Here is a 21,441-nt window from a genome sequence, read left to right as displayed (position 1 = left end):
GCACCGGCTGAGGTCTTGGCATTCCTTGTTTGGTCACAAGAAAGTAGGCCTGCAAATACATCGGCAAACAGGGTCCTCAGCTTTCCAGGCCCCACTTAACATTATCATTTCCCTTTCCTGCTGCCTCACCAACAGTCTGTCTGTCCCTTCCTTTGTGTTTTTTCATATGTGTTAACTATGTTTTAGTGTTCTTTAGCTTGTTTTATGTGGGGTGTGGGGGAGGGGGTTGGGGAAACTTTTTCTAATCTCTTATCTCAAACGGAGATGCAGTTTATTTCCGTATCATATCTCCGTCCGCACTGTGACCCAACATCGAGACGTTGGCGGTCTTTGCCAGAGATCTACTTCGAGAGCATCACCGCAGGGAGCCTATGGGACATTAACATCGCGGAGCCCGCGATCCCTTTGGCAGGGATCGACCTCTGACCACGGGTGCCTGTGGACTTTAACATCGTGGAGCTCGCGGTTCTGGTTGGAAACAGACTTCGGAAGCTAGCTCCAGGCCGCAGGACCTATGACCGCCGCCGTGCGGGAACTTTGGGCACCCGACGCGGGAGTCAAATGAGGGAAGAAGATTAGACTTTATTGCTTTCCATCACAGTGAAGAATGTAGGGAATCCGCTGTGGTGGAAGTTTATGTTAACTTTTATGTAACTTTTGTGTGTCTCGTTGCTTTTTTAGTATGGTAATTTGCATATCACTATACCTTAATTGGTACACGAGACAATAGAAGACCTTTGAAACCTTTGAATGTCCTCAACATCTGACACAGCAGCAAGCTAACAAAGGCGCTTGGTCAATGCCATCCTCCTTTATATGGGTGTTTTATTTTTGTTAGTCAAAATAAAATGCCTTTAGTTGCTTCAGCATATTCAATGCACCATACTCATAGAAAAGCTAGTTGGCTAAGAGCGGCACAGTGGCGCAGCGGTAGAGTTGCTGCCTAATATTGCTGGAGACCCGGGTTTGATCCTGACTTTGGGTACTGTCTGTACGTTTTCCCTGTGACCGTGTGGGTTTCCTCCGGGTGCTCCAGTTTCCTCCCACTTTCCAAAGACGTACAGGTTTGTAGGTTAATTGGCTTCGGTAAATTGTAATTTGTCCCTAGTGTAGGATAATGCTGGTATACGGGGTGACCACTGGTCAGTGCGGACTCAGTGGGCCGAAGGTCCTGTTTCTACTCTATCACTAACCACGGGTTAGGCTTCCAAGCAATGTGAGGGGTGAAAGCAATAATTTCTCATTCTCCTCCCTCAGCAAATTATCTTGTCCCTTTGTGACGTAGGTTATCAAGGTAATCTGTGAGCAAGTACCCCACCTGTCGATGACATAGTGGAGATCAAATGTATTGCTCAAAACTCTGGAGATGCTACGCCAAGTGTGTGCGTAAAGCATGAAAATGAAGCCATTCCCTTTACAATCTTTCAGTCTTTTATTACAATTCCAAGAGTTCTGTGACAAATGAATGACAACAATCCCATAATTCATGCAGTACTCTGAATGCAACCAGTGTAACAGCAACAACAATTTCTCTATATACAATTAACTTTTGTAGTCAGAGAACACAAACGTGAATGAATACAACTGTAAAGTGCTCTGGCCTGCCAGATCTGCAGTTATGTGCCGCAAATTTAAGGAAATCAAAAAGGTTCTTGCACACCAGAAGGGAAAAAAAAATACAATAGTACAAATTAAGACAATCGCCATCTTTACTTATTAGACCAATCGTTTGTGAAAGGCATTTAAAAACCAGTGCACATTGCAAGTAAATCTGCTTAAATATACGCAGCTGAAAATGCTGGGGAAATTACAGTATTAAAACCTGTACATTATCCCTGTATAGTTGCAAAATTTGTTAAGTCAATATAATTTTTACAAAAACATGTAATTATTTTTACATTTGCATTCCTTGTGTCTAAATGAACAAGCTAGCACAGTGGTTTAGTACTCCGATAAGGCAGCACACATCTATGCCATTGCCTGCTATTGCAGTGCAAGATAAAATTAGTTAATAGGCATGTGCTTGACACGTAACACTATTTTCTAGCCTATTTACCTACTTCGGTTTTTTTTTGTCCAACTTACATGAAGAACGTATGAGACAATAATGGCGTCACTATTCACGAAAAGAGGCGGTATCGTTCTGAAACTCCTCCAAAGCTATTTTACAACTTTCAAAATAATGAGAGATAGTTGTATATGATAATTACAATCATATACATATTGAGTGCCACAAAGCTAAAAGGATTATAGGGTGATAAGGCTCCTCGAGAGCTTCGGGCTGGCCAAGTATGTTGTTAAATCAGTCATCACAGATGGAGACAGGGCATCACATGTTTGTTCTGACTTGTTGAAATAGCTACCCAATTGTTCCAATCTTGCGCTCTGAAGAATGTTCCCTCTCAACTACATTTCTATCTTCCTTTTCAATGTTACTATTGAGTTGGTCTCTGCCACTATTGGAGGTAATACAATCCAGATCTATAATAACTTTGGAGTTTCCATGAACACCATTTTGGAGAAAATAATTCTGCTACAAACAATGGAAGTGTTAATAATTAATATTCTGCCAGAACCTGTATTCGTTTAGTGTTTCAATATAGGGGGATAGCAATGAATCCTGATCCAAACAGAGTTCTATCTTGTTAAAGAAGGTGGAGAGACTGGGGTGTTGGAGCCGATTCAGAGCTGAAGCCATATTTGCCATTGATGGGACAAAGAGATTTTGGGTTGATACATAAAAGGTTGATGAGAGAGTTGGAGGCAATTTTGAATTTGGGATTGGTGAAGCTATAGAGGAAGTTAAGCACAAAGCGAATATTAAATTAAAATGTGATTTGCAAGAACCTCCATTCCTTCATGGACCATCAAAAATTGAAAAGCTACTGAAATCTCCCCGACACTCTATTTTCAAATTATTTATCTACATCCATCATTTAATACCAAAGATACTAGTATCTTTGCTTAATACCATCCTAATTTTCCTAATGCATAGGTGATCGCAAAATTGCACAGTTACATCTTGCTTTGCCAATTCGAAGCATCTTGGAGTCTAAAGTGCAAAATCTTTATTTTAAACAGTTGTCTGTTAATAAATCATCTTAACTCGATGAGGAAACAAGTTTGATCAGAAAATAGACGAGTGAAGGCTCATCCAGAAAAAAAATTCACATTCCTTTCAGCATTATTTTAAATGTCTGCTTATATTTCAACGTCATTCCATGGGGTTGATATTAATATATTTCCTCATGTGTCCAAACATTAATTTTGAACCACTTACACTTGGGTCATGGTTTAGCCTCATGGCGGAATTGTAGCTCTTTGATATCATTGACATAAAATCCTCACTACCCAAGTATCAGCATTCATATAATATTATATGAACACTGATCTCATTGAAACATATAAGATTGTTAAGGGCTTGGACACGCTAGAGGCAGGAAACATGTTCCCGATGTTGGGGGAGTCCAGAACCAGGGGCCACAGTTTAAGAATAAGGAGTAAGCCATTTAGAACGGAGACGAGGAAAAACTTTTTCTCACAGAGAGTGGTGAGTCTGTGGAATTCTCTGCCTCAGGTGGAGGCAGGTTCTCTGGATGCTTTCAAGAGAGAGCTAGATAGGGCTCTTAAAAATAGCGGAGTCAGGGGATACGGGGGGGAAGGCAGGAACGGGGTACTGATTGAGGATCATCAACCATAATCATATTGAATGACGGTGCTGGCTCGAAGGGCCTACTCCTGCACCTATTGTCTATTGTCTATTAAGATGTTTGATGTAGTAATCATGCAATTTGACCAGGGAACGTGCATTCAAATCAAACCCTAGTTGTTTTGAGTATTTGCACTGAAATTTCCAAACATGCAGTAAATAAGAAAACAGTATTGAAATAATGGTTACATTCCAATTGGTTCACCGGTGTCTTAAGGGAAGAAGGAAAAAAATCCTTGCATGACCTTTGATACCCGTTTCAAAATGAAATGTGACCTCTTGATTTGGGTTGATTGATTTCACTTATAAATCTTACAAATTCAAGCACAGACACAGGCCATTTTGTCTCTTCAACCTGCACAAATGCTGATTCGCACTGGAACAATCTACCCTAATTTTACATTCCTGCTTTCTCCCCATATGCTTCACAAAATTCATTTTATTTTTTATTACATTGTTTGTAATATTGTATCTTAAGCTATGCATTATTTTTTCAAAATATTAAACATACTTCATTGTGTTTTCATGCTGATTATAGCAATGTATTAAAGGCATTGAGGGTTATCTCACTAACTTATCAATTCAGAAGCTCCTGCTTCCAGCAACATCCCACTGGACCTAGAAGTAGAGAGATTGCAAGAGCACAGGCTTGTAAATAAAGTTGTCAGCTGTGAAATTTCTGACCTGATGAAACTCATACATTCTTGTTAATAAATCATAACCTTGCCAGGCCTGTTGTGTTAGCAAATTTAATGTTTCCTGCCTTAAGACTTTAGAAATACAGGGTGGAAACAGCCCACCGAGTCTGTGCTGGCCTGCAATCCCCGTACACTAGCACTAGCCTACACGCTTTAGACAAACAGTGTACTACCATGCCATTTGGCCCACCAAGTCCACACTGACCAGCGATCACCCCGTACACTATCACTGTGCTACACACTAGAGACTTGACAATTACTGCTTGTTGCAGTAGCCAGCCTGGTGTCATTGGTAGGCTGTTATCTCTCACCTGGAATCCTGGGAAGGCTGCCCATTGCTATCCTGGTCTCAGGAGTGGGCTGTCTCTTCAGCCTGGACCTGGTGGTTGAACGATCTGTCACTTGCCTAGGCCCAGGGATGGACTACCTATTACCACCAGGTCGCTGGGATGGACTATCTGTCTCTCGTATGGATCTAGGAATAAGTTACCTGTCTCTCATCTGGACCCAGGGGTGAGCTGCCTGGCTCTTGTTTGGATCCAAGGATGGGCTGCATATCTCTTGCCTGGACCCAGAGGTGGGGTGCTGTTTCCAAAATTGACCCAGGGGCAGGCTGCCTGTTCCTATCCTTGGACCAGGGACCCTCACCAGGACAACAGAGTAAAAATGATAAAATATTTGTCTTCTTTCATTTCACAGCGGGTCAACAGCAAACTCTGACTGACCAACCTTGTGTCAAGTATACATTCTTCCAGGACAAGCACCAGTTCCTTCAGCAACAACCCAGTTGCACAAATCGAACATCAGAGGACAAAATTTGACACCATAATTCTGGTTATCTTTGAATTTTACCATGGCACCAAAGAGCATTGAATTTTTTAAAGGTCAGAATGGCATTCAGTGAACTTGTGCAGAACCTTTGCTCATCAGCTTTGTATCAAAATATGAAGGTACTGAGACTGAGTGAAGAAGGGTTTTGGCCCGAAACGTTGCCTATTTCCTTCGCTCCATAGATGCTGCTGCACCCGCTGAGTTTCTCCAGCATTTTTGTGTACCTTGAGTCTGAAGAAGGGTTTCGGCCCGAAACGTTGCCTATTTCCTTCGCTCCCATAGATGCTGCTGCACCCGCTGAGATACTCCAGCATTTTTGTCTACCTTGTATAAAAATATGGTTTGGCGGTGAGAATTTTGGGAGAAGGAGAAGTTTGCTGCAGACTTACACATTTCTTCTTCTTGTTTGTTGATGAAGCAACCCCTGAAAGTTGCCACAGAGAACTTATGAGTTTGATCTGCCTGGTTCTCATCAGAGCTCAGAAAGACTAGATTCTGTAGACCTCATTCACTCAAACACTGAACCCTTGCTTGATAAAACTATTTGAAGCCTTTGACGGGCATGTCTATTTTGAAGGAGCCAGACAATGTTCCAAAGGGATTCAACAATCGATTGGCAACACTCATTCAGAGTGAAAGAATCACATTCTGGATGTTGCTTCACGTCGCCACATTCACAATGCCCGATAGAAGCTGTGCAAGCCAGTTGTCTTCCCCACTGAATAACCCCACTGAATTTCCCACTTCCCCCACTGATTATTTGGTCAACAAATTGGCATGGGTTCTTGAGCCTCATTTCCCCACATCTTGAGGTGAATTCTAACATGCCAGAATGGTATATAAGCATCGGTTGGTTGCCAGACTTGATGTTTCTGTGTATATACTGTAAAAGACAGGAAGTGCAGGAGTAACTCAGCGGGTCAGGTAACATCTCTGGAGAACATGGATATGTGACATTTCAGGTCAGAACCTTCAGACTGAATCTTCAACATTCCATTTTTGATTTACTCCATATGTTCTGTCCTTTTATTGTAAACCAGTAGCTGCAGTTGCTTGTGTCTACACGTATATACTTTGGTTGCTGGATCTTTGCATTGCCTTCTAGCATCAATTTATTTATTAAATAAATAACAATATGCCGATAGACACAAAATGCTGAAGTAACTCAGCGGGACAGGCAGCATCTCTAAACAGAAGGAATGGGTGACGTTTCGGGTCTAGACTCTTCTACAGACAATCTGAAGGCAACTTTGAGTTGTGGAATAATGTGAAGAGTTCACTCCAAGAGACCCCCAGATCCAACTAGAAAGAATATATTTGATCAGATAATCACAATGTTCTATGACACATTTAAATCTGCGGCTTTATACATTTATAGGTTTTAACGTTTCTTCTGCCAACTCGACTATGGCAACCTAAATCAAAATCAAATTCAGTGTCTGGAGAGTCTCAAAACGTTGCCTATCTCTCTTCTTTAGAGACGCTGCCTGACCCCACTGAATTACTCCAGCATTTTGTGTCTTTTGCGAAACCTAAATCTGTTTGTTAGCATTTAGCTTCAGAAATTGGCTAAAGCCACTGTCCAGAGGCCTTTGGTAATGTCCATTAATGAAAGAAAAAATAGACAAACTGAAAATCCCGACCTTCAGGCAAATGACTAAATATTTAAAGCAGTTGGACTTGACTGCAGCTTCCAAGTTTGTGACCTCCGCCATCCAAAAAGACAAAGGTGGTTGACACAGGCAATGCCACCACTTGCAGGCTTCTCCTCCACCTTGACTTGGAAATATATTGCCATTTCCTCACTGTCACCGGGTTAACCCTCAACACAACAACATTGTCGGAGGTACCTCACCCCAATCGTTTTAAGGCGGCACCAATGACAATTAAAAATGTAATAAATGCTGACATCCCTAAATATCCACCAGAGCATTTTGCAGGGGAGGTATTATTGTTAATGATCAGCTACTTACCGGGACATCTTAAGACACCCCGCCCTCTCCGAGTCTCCACTACCTCCTATGTTGCCACACATTTCTACCTCACAGCAAGCTACGAGCTCTGCTTCCTTCACACTCCTTGTAATAATATCACCGTCAATGGGAACAATTGATCAGTGGATGACCAGCATTATGTGAAAAACCTTCCTGAACATCAAAGGGATTAGCACTGGCACACGGAGTCCATTTGCCGAGCTGGCGATCTTCACCTTTTACTGGTTAATGAGCCAATTCCCACTTTTGAAACCTGGTCTCGGCCCGACATCTGGTTTTGAAAACTACCGGTGATATTAGAATTCCTTCAAACCAAACAGTCACCGGAAAAAAAATGTTGTTTCTATACTTGTCATCTTAACGGCATTATTCAACTTTTTAACAACGAAACAACAAAACAACTCCCGCTGTTGCTAAATAGGAATAATGTTCCTCACTTATAACTGAGGTCCAGACAATTGAGGGAGTGAAGGTTTTAAGCTTTAATGCGGGTTTAGATGCGAGAGACATTGGAACTGAAGCACTACAATGCTGAGAACTATATTCAGCATTCTGTATCTTCCCCTTTGCCCTATCTGTTATACTTGATTGTATTTAGGTGTGGTATATCTGGTTTGATAGGACAGCAGGCTAAACAAAGCTTGTCACTGTACCTTGGTGCACATGACAACAATAAACATAAGCTCGACAGACCTAATGTAGTTGCCGATTTGACATGGAGATAGACACATGGAGCTTGACATGGAGCTTGGCTGTATGATCGGATTGCAGCTTCTCCAGGATAGATTTGCATTTATACGCTGCCATAGGATGCCCATGGTGCTTTTAAATCAATGAATTATTTTTTCAAGGTGATTATTGTGGCAGCAACTTAACACACCAACCAGAACATGACAATAACCAGACAACTTGTTTAAGATGTTGAGGGAGAGGTTACTATTGGACAAGGGGGAAGTTCATGTTCTACTTCTACATGTTGCCATTACCTAATGGGGCAGATGGGTCCTTGGTTTACCACCTCAAGTGAAAGACAACAACCTGCCCGAAAGCTTTCTAATGAGTCATTGTAACCAGCTAAGAAGTACTAAAGAAGTACTTGGTGGTGCAGGCTCGAAGGGCCGAATGGCCTACTCCTGCACCTATTTTCTATGTTTCTATGTTAAAGTACACTCCATTTAACACAAGCAAGCCGTCCTAGTCAAACACAACCAAACCTGGTAAAATGGTTCTAGCAACTAAACATATCCTCAAATAAGAAGCTCCAGCCTTAGTATTCACCTCTACAAATTCACCTTTGCTCAAATACAATTTGAGAGTTAATAAACTGAATGGAAAGCATGCAAGAAAAGGGGTAATTAAATATTTCACTCCCCCCCCACACACAAATCACTTTATTGACTGTCTCAACAATGCTACAACTACTTATCAAGGCCCAACCAAGTGTAGGAACTTTTAAAATCACTGCAGAGTCAGCTGTTTCCTCGCTGTAAAGACTACAACTGTACAGCCTACAACACACTATCACTAATGGCAATGTTAACCTGCCACATACTTGCACACTGTCAACCACGGGCTTGGGGCTTTCATTAATTGTTTCGCCTCCTTGAAGCCCTAATAAAATTACCCTCAATGGAAATTAAACTGTTGAGGCATCACAGTGTTACACTCTGCCATACAATCGAATTGAATTGAATTGAATGATAGCATAGAAACAGGCTCTTCAGCCCACCGAGTCTACGCCGACCATCGATCACCCGTTCACATTAGTTCGATGTTATTCCACTAACACATTAATTCTCACCACACTAGGAACAATTGACAGAAGCCACTTAACCTACAAACCTGCAGCAGCTCTACCAGCTATACCACTCTGCTTCAAACACCTAAACATAAGATTACATCCTCATCTGCTACTGCAGAATTCTGAGATTTGAGCCTGATTTTTAAAAAGCTGCTATTTTTAATCCAAAGTCACATTTTGACACACAGTTAACTCCCCAAGCCAAATAGTCATCATCTCTTGCCTGACATCTAAACTTCTCTGTTTCACCCTCCTTCTCAGTATTCCCTCTCCATTTAGTCCTGTTGTGGGCATTCACCCAAAAACCCAGCTTTAGCACCTGTGGCCTGCTGGAGTTTAATACCTGCCGAGAGATTCTATGATGGAAAACATACTCATAAATACTCCCTTACATCATTTCATGGATCTTTTCTAGATTTAAACATCAGGAGGGCTTTAGCAACACATCCATAATGATGACAGAAAAATTAACTTGCTGAATTTTGTTTGTGGCTTAAAATAATAAATACGGTTAGAAATGATACTGGTGAAGTGAAGCGATGTAGAATAGGAGGATGGGACATAGAGGTCCTCTAGGCTAGGGCATTGTCACTACTGCCCATCAAGTTGAGTTGTGAGCAAGACTATGAGGATCACAGATTAATCCAGAGATAGCCCATGCAGTTGCCACAACCCAAAACTAGGATGTTTCCTTCCACTAGTGAGAAAGTCTAGGACTAGAAGTCACGGCCTCAGAATTAAAGGACGTTCTTTTAGGAAGGAGATGAGGGGAAATTTATTTTAGTCAGAGGGTGGTGAATCTGTGGATTTCTTTGCTGTGGAGGCCAAGTCATTGGATATTTTTAAGGCAGAGATCGATAGAAGGCATGGGAATGGGGTTAAGAGGGGAAGATAGATCAGCCATGATTGAATGGCAGAGTAGACTTGATGGCCCAAACGGCCTAATTCTACTCCTAGAACATATGACCTTAAAGGCCCATGACGATTCAAAGGGTAGAATCTCACTGAAACAAAGGTTGTTAATTCTTCATGCAACAAGTCTCTGCAGGCTTCAATGTGATAATGACTTGACAACTTGTTCTTGTGTATCCATGGTTAAGGGAAGTGGGCAATAGCTTTTATAAATTACAAAGCAGGTTGGAAAAGCCAAAAGCCCTAATCCTATTTCTATCTGTTACAGGGACGATTGCAATGTTTAAGAAACATTTAGGCATGGGTGGGGTAGGTTTAGAGGGATAAGGGATAAAGGCAGGCAGGTGGGACTAGTGTAGATGGGGCATGTTGGTCGGCGTGGGCAAGTTGGGCCGAAGGGCCTGTTTCCACGCTGTATGACTATGACTATTTCTCCTGATTTTGAGTTATTATTACTTGTCTGAACCCTTGGTTTTATTCAAAACTCACCTGGTTTTTTTCAAAATAGTTTAGAAAGGAGATCAAACCCTAGTCTAATATCTCCTTCACGAGGCTGCACAAGAATACATGAAAATAAGGGCAGGAATAAGTCACCAGACCCCTCAAGCATGCCGCACCTTTCTATAATAGGTCTACAATAAACTACAATAAACTAAACTATATGATCATGGCTAATCTTCCCAAGGCCTCAACTCCTCCTCTGGGCCAGATCCTCACAACCTTTAATGCTTCCTATAGTCCAACACACTCAATACTACTACATTGGATTTTCAACCTAGATGTTGCAGCCAACCACCTGCTGCGGGACTTGAATCCACAACCTCGTGGCTTGGTGGCATAGCTGCCATAAATTGACATAAAACTCACCTTCCTTCAGATATGCTCAGAGTCATGCATGTCACAGGGGGAGGGGAATTCTTAAGTGAAAATGGAAATAAAAATACATTTTCTTGAGCAGCCTAAAGATGTCCAGGGTTGCTTTATAATGTCACATGAGGCATGCTGTAATGTTAGCATAATGATTATTTGCCAAAATAGCATCTAATTCTACTTCTCAAAAAAACAAACCAGCCCTTGGGAATCCTTTGAACATATTTTCAATAATGCTGCCTGATATCACTTCCCTGCTGTTTCATCGGGATTATTTTCCACATAAGTCTCAATGTTTCCTTTCATGGCCATAGCTGACTGTAACAATGCCATTTACAGGGCAGCAGAAATAGGGTTATTCTATCTTACAGAGAAGCAGTTACAATGGGGGGGTCATATCTGGGTTGACAATGTTCCATAACAACATCATTATATTCACCATCAGAGATGCATCAGAAATGGTGATCTAATTGTCTTTTTTTTTTAAAGCATCGGAAGTATTTGAAATATGTATGAAAATACAGAGTAATACCATGCCCACCCACCCTCTCCCCCCTAGAAAACACACAAATTGATGCATTCTTTACATTGACCTAGTTTTGACCAGGAATTAGAACTGGTACACTACAATGCTGATAACCACAGTATATTCTGTACTTTGCCATCTGTATTCTGTATCTGACCCCTCGCTTTACTTATTGTAGTTTTAATTTTAGTTTGTTTTTAGTTTTTAATTTTAGAGATACAGCTCATCAACTAGCCTTCAGCCCACCCAGCCCGCGCCAACCAGCGATTCCTCCCCCCCGCACACTAACACTATCCTACACACTAGGGATCATTTACAATATTACCATGCCAATTAACCTACAAATCTGTACGTCTTTGGAGTGTGGGAGGAAACTGGAGCTCCCGGAGAAAACCCACGCAGGTCACGGGGAGAACGTACAAGATCCATACAGACAGCACCCGTAGTCAGGATCAAACCCGGGTCTCTGGCGAACTCAGGTAAGGCAGCAACTCTGCTGCTGCGCCACCGTGTCATAGTATTTGAGTTTCGCTTGATTGTATCATCTGATCTGATTGGATAGCATGCAAAACAAAGCTCTTCACTGTACCTCCCTCCGTACATGTGACAATAATTAACTTTTAACCTTATGTACAATAATATCCCACTGGGCTCTTTCAACTAACTGACAAATTAATTGTGGGAACTTCCAGCACAGATTTTGATTTTTGAAGGAAAGAGTGTACTAAATTTCATTTTGAGATTGGAGAAATGGAGCAAAGGCCGGACAATGGAATTGAGGCACATGGTCAGATTTGATTTAGCTGAGTGATGGAATAGGCTCGAGGGGCCGAGTGGCTTCTGCTGCGTTCCTCTGTTATTTCAATCCCCATCAGCACCGTAAAATACAAATCATTGCTTGAGCAGATTTCATAAATGACGGCTCCCATGTGCTACTTCGCGAATGCAGTAAAGGCCAAAGACAGGCAGCGGCGGAGAGGGGAAAATCAGCCCTTTTGCTTCCTGAATGAACACTGTGACGTTGAATATGACACAGCAGCGAGGAGGGAATCGCAGAGTGATTGTTTATTCCAATGGATCCAGAAAGAGAGAAATGTAAAAGCTGATCTTTTGTTTCAAAAGTAAAATATTGACTCTCGTTATCAACAATGCAACCTCCGATTGGCTGGTCAGTCTTATCATTGCTGTAATGTTATGCATAATATGATTAGAGTTTCAAGTCATACATTAAATGTGTTTAATGTAAAACACAGCAGACACAATAATGTAGAGGATAGCAGACATACCCAGCGCTTATGTTAGTGGATGAAAATGTCCCCGAACGCATATAACTGTTCGTAGTTCACTATTGATTCCAGAACATCAATCTTGTTTGTAACTCTTTAGAGGTGCCGGTATGTCATTCCATCACAAATAAAAAAGCACTGGACACACCTATGAACGATGCAATTGATATATCTGTGCAGAGGACAGCGCCCACACTGTGCGCAAAACATTATATATACCTGTGCAATGTACAACACACATACGTATGTACTGTATACATCACATATACCAGAGCTCAGCATAACAGATTTGTGTACATATTGTGACAGAAATACTTGTACACAGAATAGCATAAGTGCCTCTATATTGAAGAACAGATATCTCTGTGTGTGGTGGAACAGATATGTGGTGTAGAGTGGGGCCGATACCCCTGCTTACAGAAATAATTAATTATTTTCTAGTTTGCTTTGAAGCAAAAACACGATGTGTTGGAATGTTCTTACATAAACCTGAAGACACTTAAGATCTACAAGCATTTCAATCGCTTCAGCGTCACTCTGAACTACGTGTGAATTTTGAAAGGAAACAGAGGTAAGACAGAAATATGTTACAATGCGAGTTATACTCATGGATGGTTGCTGATGGCATCTGCAAGAAAACGTGAAGCACTCTCTGGCCAGTGGTTTTTCTCTGCAGTTCCCCGTGTGTCACTTTTTGCTTGGCTCGTGAAGGCAGGACGATAAAACAGGAAGTCAAATCCAGGTGACTCCAGTCCGATGGCTCCATGGCATCACATGGACTCGCTGTAGCAGGATGAGGTACTTTTTCTTCTGGGAGGGGGATTAGGGTGCCTTTGCTCTGCCTACACAAAGAAACACACACAGTAAACCCTTATTATTACAAATCTATTTTTAACGGATTTCGGTTATAGCGGACTGTCTCTTTAAGAACACAGGCTGCTAGTTACACTGCGGAGGCTATTGAAATTGACAAGGTATTGAAATTGAATAGGTATTGAAATTGACAAGGTATTGAAATTGACAGGGCATTGAAAAATGACAAGGTGTTGAAAAATGACAAGGTGTTGAAATCGGCATTGAAATTGACAAGGCACTAAGATTGACAAGGCACTAAGATTGACAAGCAATTGCTTCTATCGACACCTAACTCTATTAAACAATGTAACAAATAGCCTTTAGTATTTTTAGCCGCAGTAATAAAAAATATTTTTTAGCTGTTAAAAATAATTTTGTATTTGAAAACAGCTCAGTGTTTCATGGTGTGACTGCTAGATATTTTGAACCAATCCCTCATTCGGCAATAACGGACAGCATTCCCCAATCATATGGTCCATTATAACCAGGGTTTACTGAACATACCTTCAACCGTTAAATGGACTGATAGACAGGCAGCTGCTCCACACCTGACCCTATAGGTATGATCAATATGCAAGTGGGAGATAAGAAAAGGATGGTCTTGAGCTGAATCACTCGTCCATGTTAAGGCAGTTAATCTTAGCTGTCAAGAGCCTGGCTACAGGTACTGTAAAGGGAATTTGTACCTTCGCCCTGTGACTGCATGGGATTTCTCCGGTTTCATCCTATACTCCAAAGACGTACAGGTTTGTAGTTTAATTGGCTTTGGTAAAAATTGTAAATTGTCCCCGGGGTGTAAGTGTACAGGGTGATCGCTGGTCGGCATGGACTCGGTGGGCCGAATGGACTGTTTCTGTGCTGCTTCTCTAAACTTAGAAACATAGAAACATAGAAAATAGGTGCATTCGGCCCTTCGAGCCTGCACCGCCATTCAATATGATCATGGCTGATCATCCTAAACCAAACTAAACTAAACTTACAATCTTTGTTGATAATGTTTGACTTTCTTAGAGTTATTTAAAAATGCGCTTTTGATTTCCTTAAACTTAGCTTTCTGAGCAATTTAATTTAAATCTAAACTCCAGTAGATATAGATATACTAGATATAGTTTTCTCTTAATTATAATTTACAGACTTGCTGTTCAATTGAATCATGTCAGACATAAATATTTAATGTCTTTGATTTCATCAATAAAGAAAGTCACACCAGCAAACTGATCATATCGTCTCACAACTAAGCAGAAGGCCATTTGGCCCATTGAGTCCATGCCGGCTTTCAGAACAATCCCATTCCTTGCTTACGACATACAAATCACGATATCTGCATGGGAGGAGAAGAAGAGAAGAAGGGGAAAGTGGGAATGGGATGCGGTGTGGAAGGAATCATGAGCAGATAGTTTGGGGAAGGGTAGGTGGGAGCTGAAGAGGGTGAAGATGTGAGAGAGGGGAAGTGGGGGTGGGGGAAGGAAGGAGGTGGAGTGGGAAGGAAAGGAATGGTAGGTTGGGACTGGAAAGAGGGGGACCAGAGAAGGGAAGAGAAAGGACTTGAAGGATGAGAGGTTGGTCATGTTTCATTTGATAACGAAATTCCATTTTTTTTTAAATGCATCATTTCGACAAAACAAAATCATAGCTTCCTTTTACTGTTTACAGAGCTCAGTTTATTTGAGATAACTGAATTATTGGATAAAGATAAATTGTCATTAAAACAGCTCTTATGACTCTATTGACTAGATTTTGCCAACTCATTGCAGTAGAGTACAAACTCAGGCAGTAAAAAGCTTTTCACTGTAACTCGATACACGTGACAATAAACTAAACTCAAACTCAAGCAGGTCCAATGACTCACCTGGTGATGTTGCCTCTTTTTCCTAAGTGGTTTAGAGGAGAGCTGGATCATGTGTCCTGTTATCTCACCATCAGGATGATCTAGTGCTTTAGCCTTACTCTGCTCTTCATCTGAACTCGGACCCTGATCAATATTTACTTCACCACCTTTTAATGTTCAGTTAACCGGCTAAGGGGTGAAGAAAAGTGGCACAGAAATAAAACAACGGAACTATTTGCTCGCTTTAAGGGAGTGCTGTAGGCGACAAAAAAGCAAAGCACACTCGGTCACGTTGCATTGGAAACACACAAGGTGCAAGCTTTCCAAACACACTGCCCGTTCAGGGGAACCTAGAGAAGATAACCATTCCAGCCCAAAGAAGGGGAATCAACAAGTCAAGTCAAGTCAAGTCAAGAGAATTATTGTCATATGTCCCAGATAGGACAATGAAATTCTTGCTTGCTGCAGCACGACAGAAGATAGTAAGCATAAATACAGAACAGTTCAGTGTGTTCATATAGCTTAGACACACCGAGACACACATAGACACAACCAGAGGACATAGGTTTAAGGTGAAGGGGAAAGATTTAATAGTAATTTGAGGGGTAACGTTCACACAAAGGTGGTGGGTATTTGGAACGAGCTGCCAGAGGAGGTAGTTGAGGCAGGTTCTATAACATTATTTAAAAGGCATGATTTAGAGGGATATTTCACTTAGGCAGCTTAAAAACCCAGTGGTATGAAGATTGATTCCTCTAACTTCAAGTAACCCTCTCTCTCCGTCCCTCTCCCACACTAGTCGCCGTACTAGTTTTACTGTCACCCTGTTGAATTTCACCGTCTGTATCACTTGTTATCACCTACCCCCACAGCCAACAATGGACCATTGTGGGCTCCAGCTCTCCTTGACCATTGTTACTTATTTCATTCATTTGTTCTATATCTCTCTCTATATCACCGTCCATATCTCTTGTTTCCCTTTCCTCTGACAGTCTGAAGAAGGGCCTTGACCTAAAATGTCACCTATTCCTTTTACCCCAGAGATGCCGCCTGACCCACGAGTTACTCCAGTTTTTTTATCTATCTAATATTTAGAGGGATATGGAAGAAAACATGGGCAAATGGGACAAGCTTAGGTGTGATGCAGTTGCTCGGAGTGATGTGGTTGGTCCGATGGTCCTGTTTCCTTGCTGTATGACTCTCTGACTCAATGGCAAGCAGGGAGGATTTCAATCCAAGTTGACTATGCAAGCATCAATGGCAACACCATGCACATCTGATTCCAGCAAATACCGTCACAGCAAGTCGCAAAAATATATATTCCATTGCACAAATCAAGACAGTGCTCTTGAAAGTGTTTGATAAAGGCACAATGAACTTACAGAGTAATGTCTTGTTGAATACCAGGATATTCTATCGTGTGCAGATCATATCAACAGAACATCAAGAATTAGTGTGATGTTGCTCAGCTGGGCTAGTGGGCTAAGGGATGGCGAATGCAGTTTAATTCAGATAAGTGTGAGGTGTTGCATTTTGTGAAGTTAAACCAGGGCAGGAACTTCACAGTGAGTGGTCCATCCCTGGGGAGTGTTATAGAGCAGAGGGATCTGGGAGTGCAAAGACAAAATTCCCTAAAAGTGGCGGCACCAAGTAGATAAGGTGGTGAAGAAGGCTTTTTGCGTGCTTCATCATTCAGGGAATCGAGTATAGAAGTTGGGACATTATGTTACAGTTGCACAAGAAGTTGATGAAGTCACACTTGAGGCATAGTGTGCAGTTTCGATCACCCTGGTTTCTGCAATATGCCATTAAGCTGAAAAGAGTGCAGAGATGATTCACAGAGATATTGGCAGGTCCCGAGGGCTTGAAGTTGGGAGAGGTTGGGCAGGTTAGGACTTCATTCCTTGGAGTGTAGGAGGCTGAGGGGTGATCTTGTCGAGGTATATATGAGGGATATGAAATCATGAGGGGAATAGATAGGTTGGATGCACCCAGTCATTTACCCAGGGTAGTGAAATCAAGAACTTGAGACATAGGTTCAAGGTGAGAGGAGAATGATTTAGAAACATAGAAACATAGGAAATAGGTGCAGGAGGAGTCCATTCGGCCCTTCGATCCAGCACCGTCATTCATTGCGATCATGGCTGATCGTTCCGTATCAATAACCCGTGCCTGCCTTCTCCCCATATCCCTTGACTCCACTACCCCCTAGAGCTATATCTAACTCTTTTAAATCCATCCAGTGATTTGGCCTCCACTGCCCTCTGTGGCAGAGAATTCCATAAATTCACAACCACCTGGGTGAAAAAGTTTTTTCTCACCTCAGTCTTAAATGACCTCCCCTTTATTCTAAGACTGTGGCCCCTGGTTCTGGACTCGCCCAACATTGGAAACATTTTTCCTGCATCTAGTTTGTCCAGTCCTTTTATAATTTTAAATGTTTCTATAAGATCCCCCTTCCCCTCATCCTTCTAAACTCCAGTGAATACAAGCCTAGTCTTTTCAATCTTTCCTCATATGACAGTCCCGCCATCCCAGGGATCAATTTAGGAACATGATGGGCAATTGTTTCCGTTCAGAGGGTGGTGGGCATATGGAATGAGCTGCCAGAGGCAAGGTATAACAACAACAACAACATTTGCTGATCACCTCTGATCATCTGTCTATCAGGGACAGACAAATTCTTGATTAGAACGGGTGCTAAGGGTTATGGGGAGAAGGCAGGAAAATGGGATTAGGAGACAGAAATCAGCCTTGATTGAATGGCGGAGTAGATGAGCTGAATGGCTTAATTCTACCCCTATATCTTGTGAACATTTTAAGAAGCATTTGGACAGATGCATAGATAGGAAAGGGTCAGAACAAGGGTCAGAACATATGGACCAAACACATGCAAATGGGACTCGCTTAGATGGGGCATCGTGGTCAGCATTGAGGAGATGGGCCAAAGGGTCTGTATCTATGCTATATGACTATGATTCTAAAATAGCTTCAATATGATTAAAGCCTATACATTTTTTAAATATATCATAGAGTATAATATTGGCAGCACAGTGCCTTGATAAAATGAAATAGTCATATCATCTTGTCTTCACTCTGGCAATACATTTAGCACTAACTCTGCTCAGCCACAACACACGAGCAGTAACACTCTGCAGCTTATATTGAACCATGCAGACTGGAAGAACTTACACAATGATCCAGCACGTTGATGAAGAATAAACAGACAAAACAGAAAGGTAAAAGAAAGGAAAGCTGTCGGTGATGTGATGACATTGCAATACACATTCCAAACTCCAGGTGAAACCAACCCCTTGTTGCAGGTACACAACAATGCTGGAGAAACTCAGCGGGTGCAGCAGCATCTATGGAGCGAAGGAAATAGGCAACGTTTCGGGCCGAAACGTTGCCTATTTCCTTCGCTCCATAGATGCTGCTGCACCCGCTGAGTTTCCCCACCATTTTTGTGTACCTTCGATTTTCCAGCATCTGCAGTTCCTTCTTAAACCCCTTGTTGCAGTTGGGTTTTCATTCATTGGGATTACATTTCCAGTACAAGACACCCCTTCACCAAATCAGTCACTAGGAGTGCATTCAATAGCACTGCCTGGTTCTCTCTTCCCTCTCTCTGGAGAATCCATTGCCACAGATGGCAATGGAGGCCGAATCATTGGGAATTTTAAACCGGAGATTGATAGGTTCTTGATTGGTAGGGGTGTCAAAGGTTACGGGGAGAAGGCAGGAGAATGGGATTGAGAGGGAAAGAAATATAGGCCTGTGATTGAATGGTGGAGCAGTCTCGATAGACCAAATGGCCAAATGCTGCTTCTATGTCTTATGTAACTCTCCGTACAGCTATTCTCAGTATTTACTCCAAAACAAAAACTGAAAGTCTGAAACATCACAGCAGAAGTTGGCTAGTTCTTTAAATTTGATCACATCAGGCCTGTATTTATTGATCGAAGGTGTACCATTCTTGGAAAACTGAAATCAGAAATCGAAGTAATCTCTGGCATGTATGCCTCTATATAAGTCGCGCTGTGGGGTCATAGCAGATGACAATGCTGCTGGAGCTCGTCTGAATGCCAATGCTGCTATCTATAGTAATCTAATACCACAATGTCCCTCAAGGGAAAGAACAATGATTTACTTGAGGGATATTAGAAATGGACACGCTGCAATGACTAAGTAATTTCCTTTCGAAAATACAAGGACAAAGGCTTCTCTTTAAAGTTACTGGATGGAGAGGAGCTTGTGGATAAAAGCTGAAAAGATCTAAAATTGAGGCAGGAAGGCACGGTGGCGCAGCGGTTACAGTCGGTGCCTTATAGCGCCAGAGACCCTGGTTCGATCCTGACTACGGGTGCTGTCTGTACGGAGTTTGGATGTTCTCCCTGTGATATGAGTGGGTTTTCTCTGGGTGCTCCGGTTTCTTCCCACACTCCAAAGATGTTCAGGTTTGGAGGCTAATTGGCTTGGTAAAATGGTAATTTGATCCTAGTGTGTAGGATTGGGTTAGTGTGCGGAGGTCGCTGGTCGGCGTGAACTCAACGTGGCCGAAGGGCCTGTTTGCGCACTGTATCTCCAAACTAAAATAAAACAAAGTGAACACAGGATGGAATGGGAGCAATCCTGGAAGTGGAATTGGATAGATAGCATAGAAAAGAGAGGGAGAAAGCCGTAGGATCGTACAGGAGAATGATGTGAGGTGTAAAGGAAACAGTCATAATCTGTTGGGTTACTCTCAGATGTGGACTCACTACAGAAATGACACTGCAAATCAAATGTTGCATTTTGGCCCATATTGGGCCTAATCCAACGTATTTAATGACTAATCCAATTTATGATAATGTTAATTGGAATGAGGAGGTTATCCTTTGAATAGCAGTTGATTCTTTACAACTATTTGAGGATCAATAGTGGGTGGCACAGTGGTGCAGCTGGTAGAGCTGCGGCCTCACAGTGCCGGTGGCCTGGGCTCGATCCTGATTCAGGTGCTGTCTGTGTGGAGTTTGCACATTCTCCCTGGGACCACTTGGGTTTCGTCCGAATGCTCCGGTTTCTTCCCGCATTCCAAAGACGTGTGGGTTTGTAGGTTAATTGGGCGGTTTCATTAATTGTTCCGTGTGTAGGGAATGGATGAGAAAGTGGGATAACATGGAACCATTGTGAACTGGTGATTGTTGGTCGATGTGGTGGGCTGGAGGTTCCGTTTCCACACTGTATCTTTAAACTAAACTAAATTCTTCACTCCAATCTACTTAATGAAAAAAAGGACTGTGATTCAGTTCATTGCAAAACTTCAATTGCCGTAACCATTTTATTAATAAACGCCATTATGTGAGCACTTAGTTAAAATCCATAATGCAGGCACACATCAGCACTCAGTTAATGTCATTCCTGCCAGAGAGCAATTGTTAACGTCAGCTCAGGCTGCTTCATGCTAGAAATGACACAGTCATTAGTGTTACTGTCGCACAGCTCCTGATTCAATCCTGGCCTCCGATACCGTCCACATCTCCCTTCGTCTGCACAGGCTTTGCTCAAGGTACTCCAGTTTTCCTCCCACATCCCAAAGATGTGCTGGTCTGTAGGCTAATTGGTTGCTGAGTGCAGGCTTATGGTAGGAGAATCAGTCTGGAGCTGGTGGGCATGTGAGAGTGAAAATGCTGGAGATAAATAAGTGTGGGGTGGGGAGAATGGGACTGCTGTAATATGTCTGAGACAGGCATAGACTTGATGGGCCAAAGGTCTGCCTTCTATGTCATGTGAAAAAATGAATATGAAAAATATGAATACTGCTCGTTCAGGATTACTGGCTGGCACGGTGGCGCAGCAGGTAGAGCCGCTGCTTCACAGCACCAGAGACCCGGGTTTGATCCTGACCTCGGGTACTCTCTGTGTGGAGTTTGCATGTTCTCCCTGTGCCGCGTGGGTTTTCTCCAGGTGTTTCCACCCGCAGTCCAAAGACGTGTGGGTTTGAAAGTTAATTGGCTTCGGTAAATTGTCCCTGGTGTACAGAGAGTCATAAGGTCAAAACGTCATAAGTGATAGGAGCAGAATTAGGCCATTCGGCCTATCAAGTCTGCTCCGCCATTTAATCATGGCTGATCTATCTCTCCCTCCCAACC

General features: G+C 42.2%; 2 protein-coding genes across 3 annotated transcripts in view; one reads left to right on the top strand and one right to left on the bottom strand.

Annotated features, from left to right (window-relative positions):
- ptcd3 (pentatricopeptide repeat domain 3) overlaps positions 1–21,441 on the top strand; it is a 354,967-nt gene that overhangs the window by 142,604 nt on the left and 190,922 nt on the right. The gene's annotated exons all lie outside the window — the stretch shown is intronic.
- reep1 (receptor accessory protein 1) overlaps positions 1,420–21,441 on the bottom strand; it is a 107,318-nt gene continuing 87,296 nt past the window's right edge. The window contains exon 7 of one of the 2 annotated variants that reach the window (XM_055650054.1): positions 1,420–13,469. In XM_055650054.1, coding sequence (XP_055506029.1) covers positions 13,450–13,469 — 20 coding nt within the window. In that variant the 3' untranslated portion in view covers positions 1,420–13,449. Of the gene's footprint in view, positions 13,470–15,190; positions 15,478–21,441 lie in introns of those variants that run through there. The other variant, XM_055649983.1, reaches the window with a different exon arrangement.

Source organism: Leucoraja erinacea, chromosome 1 (genome assembly GCF_028641065.1).
Source record: "Leucoraja erinacea ecotype New England chromosome 1, Leri_hhj_1, whole genome shotgun sequence".
NCBI lineage: Eukaryota > Metazoa > Chordata > Chondrichthyes > Rajiformes > Rajidae > Leucoraja > Leucoraja erinaceus.
This window is presented reverse-complemented; position numbering and strand designations above follow the sequence as displayed.